Source organism: Euprymna scolopes, chromosome 13, assembly GCF_053919585.1.
Source record: "Euprymna scolopes isolate OS-2025 chromosome 13, ASM5391958v1, whole genome shotgun sequence".
Lineage (NCBI taxonomy): Eukaryota > Metazoa > Mollusca > Cephalopoda > Sepiida > Sepiolidae > Euprymna > Euprymna scolopes.
In genome coordinates, this window is record NC_136494.1 from 66,134,303 (window position 1) to 66,140,750 (window position 6,448).

General features: G+C 33.2%; 1 protein-coding gene across 11 annotated transcripts in view; it reads left to right on the top strand.

The window, feature by feature from the left end:
* Positions 1-2,422, top strand: part of LOC145292053 (WD repeat-containing protein 47-like) — a 201,240-nt gene extending 198,818 nt beyond the window's left edge. For all 11 annotated transcript variants that reach the window (XM_080138091.1, XM_080138094.1, XM_080138089.1 and 8 more), the window contains 2 exons: positions 522-740; positions 2,097-2,422. In XM_080138091.1, coding sequence (XP_079994217.1) covers positions 522-740; positions 2,097-2,242 — 365 coding nt within the window. In that variant the 3' untranslated portion in view covers positions 2,243-2,422. The remainder of the gene's footprint in view (positions 1-521; positions 741-2,096) is intronic.
* Positions 2,423-6,448: the final 4,026 nt, after the last annotated feature.

The following is a 6,448-nucleotide window of genomic DNA, read 5'->3' on the forward strand; positions in this document are numbered from 1 at the left end:
AACTTCCAGGTGCTGTATGTGCTCTCTGCTTATCTCGGCAGTGTTTCCAAGCGTCCTGGACTTCTCCTTTCCACTGAACTCGTGCAGTGCCAATTCAGGGGAGGTGTGGTTGGAGATTGTGCAACCCTTGCCACACAATTACATGTGCAGCTGCCCCTACAGGGGGTATCCTTTGTTTTTCGAGACTGAATGGAGGCATCATCTATCCAGTCATGCTGACGGAATAAGAGCATGCTACTCTTGTGGATCAAATAAAGGGTTCCGTTCAAAATTTCATGCAGATTTCCGAGTTTGACAGAAAGATTCCTGAGTTTGACAAGATACACCTGAAGAAGGTTGGAGGTTACATTGACCGAAATCTTGTGAAAATAACACTTTGTAAACCGAAGAATCCAAATAACACGAATAATCAATCCTCATTTGAAAAATTCAGAAACTTAATTGAAACAAAATGTCTAAACAGTAATGTTCGTTTGTCTGTGATATTAATTTGCATTTTTGCTTACGAATCCTCTTTTTAGGCAGTGCTTTTGCATCCGTATGTGTCGATCCATCTGGCCGGCTCCTTTCATCTGGCCACGAAGATGCATCTGTGATGTTATATGATATCCGAGGTGGTCGTGTTGTACAGAGCTTCAAACCACACCAGGGAGAATGTCGTACTGTGCGCTTCTCCATGAATGCCTATTACCTTCTCTCGGGTTCCTACGATCAGAAGATTGCACTTACTGACCTCCATGGTAAGTACTCTCACTCCCCCGTGTGATTGCACTTTACTTTCCATACGTATGATTTCAAATGACAGTGATGAGTGTTAAAGATCATGACCAGATCAGAATGCGAAAAAAATTGTGGATTGGCATAAAAATAGTTTTATGTTGTACTTTTTGTTAAATATTATTAAATAAGAACTCATTTTAAGTTAAAATCAATTTAACATTATGCATATAACTTGAGAAAAACACTATGTCAACATTATGTGGACTGACCTGACCTGAATGGACTTTGACTCGTGATGTGGCAAATTCACTTGGAGCCAGCCCAACCCATCGCAGGTGAATGCTGTCACAAAGACAACTAAGAAAGAGACACCTGCCATACTTTAGACTCCTTGTTTCCATGGACTTGGATTTATTAAAGTTCATATCCTCAACAGGATACAAACACACCTATTCAAGCTATGCCAGATTTGAATCTCTGTATACCTTGATGTTATCTGCATGCAGATTTATCTTTGCTCTATTATTTTCAGGTGTCATCTGCTCGACTGAGCTTTAATCTCCTTTGCAAAACATTCATAACAAACACTTGTTTAGATACAACAGTTGTCAAAAATTTTGTTCTGCCCTATGTGTTTCTAAAACTAGATGCAAATTCCGTTAACAAAGTTTCTTTCCTAGAACTGCCCGTCTGTTGAATTTGTGAGGCTGCTTTCCAGCTGACTCTAACATGGTTGTTTTCAAGTCCAATGTAAACAAATTGTTATTGAACCGCCCCCTTAAATAACAAATTCTATCAAATTTCCACCACTACTAATCACTATGCTATTGTTTCACCGGCCACCTTTTACACTTGTTAACCTTTATCCTCGAGTGGCCTTTAAGTGGTGACCTACCATGTAAAAAAAAAATAAATCAATCATCTGACACCACAATACCACATTTACTCCAGGGGCTGTTCTACTTAAGATATTCCCAAACGATTAAAATTTGTTATTGTTCATAAATATGGATATAGACAAGAATTTTATTGCCCCTTCTCAGATAGAATACAACCATTCCTCAATCAGACAGATGAGGGCTAAAAGAAACCGTAACGATCCATCCTCTGTCGAACTGATTCTTGAGGACATGCTCTCAACTCGGTACGAACACACCTACTACTATGCTGGGTACATGCCTCAATGTATAGCTTGATATCATCTGAATAGTGATTTTTAGTTTTAGTGACAGTAAGGCATTTTAATAACGACTTGATGTTTTCTTTTTTTCTACATATATAACTTGTATTTTAATTATTTTTTATCACTTAATTTTTTTTTTTTTTTATTTAAAAATTTTTTATTTTCTTTAATTATTTTTTTAAAATTTTTTTAGGGGATCTATTACGTCCTCTCCCCAGTGTGATTGTTGCTGAACACAAGGACAAAGTTATCCAGTGCCGTTGGCATCCGTCTAAGCTGTCATTTGTCAGTACCAGTGCTGATCGGACGGTAGTGTGTTGGGCTCTACCACTGCCCTGAGAAAATCTGTTCCTGTGATTTTTGTCAACGGAAGACAACTATTTTGTTTAACGGAGAAAAGAAAGAATCGTGAACAGCGGTAAAAAAATTTAAAAGGAAAAAAAAAAAACCCACAAATGCAAAGCCAATCAAAAAAAGAAGTTTTAAAAAAGTGCATTTAATACCAATAAGCAGTGACAATATCGACTCCGGCAATTATCTTCGTTAGAGATGAACTTTGTTGATGGAGTCTGGAAAGAACATTAGAATTCTTTCTTTTCTTTTAGAGTTATCTCCCTTATTCCTATTTTTATTTTCGGTTCTTATTCAGAATTTTGCTTAAAAAAATATATATATATATATATACATACAGAAAATACAGAAAAATCTTTGTATGTACTTGTCACAGGGCGAAAATGTCATATTCCAAAAATCACATAAATTGATCAAGTAGTTTTTTTGTTTTTTTTTAAATCAAGAAAATAAAATTTTATAATGAGCGATACGGGAGAGCTGGAAGCTGCCCCACCCCCTTTTTTTTTTTTTTAGAATCTGTTAAAATTCAAGGGTAGACAACTCGATTCTCAATTATAACTATCGAGATGAAAAAAATCAGCTTCTTAATTGCTAGAATTTATTCTTAAAATCATAAAACAGGGTTTTCTATATGAAAAAAATATTTTTTCATATAGAAAATCGTGTTTTATATTTGATAAATTTACGTAATTTCTGAAATATGACATCTTCATTCTGTGACAAGTACATGTGTCAAAGATTTTTTTTTTTTTTTTTAAGTGTAATTCTAAATAAGCACCTTTTCCTCCACAGGATAAAGAAGCCAGCAGGCGAAAAGAGGGAATAAATTTGTGCAATCAAGAGATGAAATAAGAGCAAACAAAAAAAAAAAAAAATAGATGGCATACAACCAAACTTTGAAGTGACAAAAATTCCATGCAACTTTTTTTTATCTCCATTGGAGATCTGATCAAAATATTAATTTTTTTTTTTTTTTTAATTTCATTCATAATATTAATTATTATTTTTTTTTTGTTTTATTTTTTATGTAAATTATCTTAAAATCATTTATCATTTTTTGGTGTTTGTCAAGCACTTCTTCCTCACGAAAAAAACAAAAACAATAAAGAAAAACCTATATGATGTATGCATCTATGACAGAAAGAAAATATTGTATGATAAAAATCACATCAATTGATCAACTAGTTTTACTTTTAAATAAGAAAATCAGATTTTATGGCGTACGCAGAGCAACAATCTAGCAGTAAGATCTTGAAAGCCATCTGAAGGAACAAAGGAGATAATCTAAATAATTAAAACTTGCAAAATTTTTGTCATTTTTAACATAGCGAGGAGGTGTTGGAAAAACTCTAATTTGCTTTAAAAATTTTTTTATTATTTATTTATTTTTTTTTTAAGTAAAACTACTTTATTAATTGATGTGGTGTCTGATGTGCAATGTTTTCTTTCCATTGCAGATATGTACACTATATAGAGATTTTTTTATTTTTGTTTTCTCAGGAAGTTCTGGACAAGTGCCTGATTTTTTTGTTTTTTAACCCCCTGCTCCTCCAGTGTTTTGTGCTTAGATCGTGATTTCATAATAAATTTTTCATGTGGTCAAACTATGGTCAACCTGTAAAATATATTAACTACTAATCAATAGATACCAAAAAAAAAAAAAAATCCAAATCAACTTTTTTGATCTTTTTAATCTTTTTTTGTCGAGTTTTCTGGATGAACGTCATGGACAATCCAAACAATAAGAATTGTACATTCTTAATTTTGATGAATGTCTCTCAAGTTTTGTGGTTTTTGTTTATTTGTTTCAGTTTCTGTCTGTGTGTCTGTCCATTCCCAAAACATGCAAAATAAAAATTCAATAAAAATTGATTCTGTCTGTCTTATTTATTTTTTTTTTTTTTCCTCACTTTTTTAACCTGTGTGGTTGGCTGAAGGTGTAGTAATAAAATGTTATTCAAATCCTGATTTTCATCTCCTTTGCTGGTTGAGTTAAAAAAATGGATCAAAGAATAACATTAAAAAAAAAAATTGAGTTCCAGTATTTCCTTCTCATAAAATTGTATATGCTATGGACGCCCCAAAAATATTGAAGTAAATGATTCATCAGCAGAAATGTGTAAAAAAGATGGTGGGTCTTTTGAATTTTTAAGACAGAAAGACGTCTCACCATTGATGGTCAGTTTACAAATTGTCAGCTGGGACTGGCTGATAGGGCAAGTGCGGAAATAGTCAGTTTCTATTAATCAGGCATGGCGATTACTAAGACAAAAAAAACAGACATAGGATTTTCGATTTTGAGTCAATAAATTTAGGAGTCAGAGTTCGTTTTATGAACAGTTTTTGGTTTGTGACGGTCGATAACTGTTTGTGGCTCAGAACATACCAAGCAGACTAGAGATGAGCTGATATCAACTGAACAATAGTGATAAATTTGTCTGTCAAAGTTATCTCCTTTGGATTTTAGTGGATACACTGAAACTTTACTAAGATGTGGATGTAAGTATTTGGAGGTCCTTTCTTGCAATTGTATCATACACACTCAGTACAAGTGATGTCTATGCAATGTATTCGAACTATATTTTATCTTTTTGTACTTGTAAACCACTGCTCGCACCCTAAACAATCGGCAAGATAACATGATCAGAACTAGAAGAAAGATGAAGAAGAAAAACACTTTATAAACAGTGTTTGGGTCGGCTGTCATGGGAGATGACATGGTACTATAAAATGAAGGCGAAAATTTGTAGAAAGAATATTGTTTCTGAATTTTTTATGAAGATAATTTGGATTATTATATAATGTATTTTATCTCGGATTTACTTCAAATGAATCTTTTTGCTCTTTAGTTTCTTTCTATCAAATTCAGGAACATACAAAATCTCAAACTGAAATCTTTACTCAAAAGTACATTGTTTGCGTTCTAGAATTGTGTAGAGAAATATTTTTAGCTAAAAATTAATATATTTATTTAGTGAGAAAAGTGAGATGACTCTGATCTCCATTTTCGATTACTTCAACTTTTCGTTTACGGCAGCATGTTTGCTAAAAGTGAATATGGATTTAATGTCTCTTAGATATGATTCAATAAAATTTTATATTTATCCAGAATATGGATCATGCTATTTTTTTAGATAAGGTTTTCAAGTTAAATTTAGTTTTTACAATATCTTTTGTTTTTTGAATTGTTAGGTGAAAGTACAGAATAGTTACAAAACACCTTCCCATTCCATGTTAAGAATGGGTTTCTAACTTATAACAGCCTGGTCTGTATTTTGTATAAGTACCGAACTTTTTTAATTTTCCTTTTAGCTCATTATAAACAAGACATATTGTTACTGGAGCTACTATGATAGGGGATAAATTTATAAAGGTAACCTACATGGGGAGTTAAGCAGCAAGATGTTTGTTCACATTACATTTAAATTTCTGCATGTTGCTATGGTTAGGAGAAACGGGGAGCAAGAAGGGAATTCTACTTGCTATAAATTGTTTTTAAATAGATTGCCTTCTTTCTAAAACGTTTTAGGTAACGTCAAGTTGTCTGGACACAAACCCGCTCAATTTCATTCCATTGTCAATAATTTGGCTGACAAAGTTAAAATTAAACAAATATTTGAATGTAACATTGCAGGACCGAACAAATAAATAAAAATCTGGGGCGGCATTTTTTTCTTTTTTAACAAAAGCATTTATTACCATTTCTCTCCTGTCTCAACACCAACCACTTGAAAAGTCTCTTGCTATAACATGTCCATCTAACCTGACACACATCTCTTTTTTCTGACCACATGTTGGCCACAGCCCACCAATTCTCACCTTCACAAGTCCGTCTCCTTCAGTGCCGACTTTGTTTATTTCCCGAGCACATGTTGTCCTTTTTCCTTTTTTTTCTTGCTATGCCAACGCGTGCACACTTTCCAATTTGCATATACACTTTTTTCGGTTGCTGCTGCTAATCTCTTTGCAAGCCAGCCATCCTTCACTGCTGCTGATGCTATTTTCCCACGCGCATATATACACAAATACCATTTAGAAAAATCTTAATTTTAAATGTGCCGTGTAAAAGATTTTCAGTGTTAAAAATAGTTTTAGAATTATTTAGAAAATAAGAAATTATTCTGTTATATTATTGATGTCGCCCCTTCGCCCCCAAAGTGGGAGGAAGTAAGAGGGAAAAGAAAAGGAAAT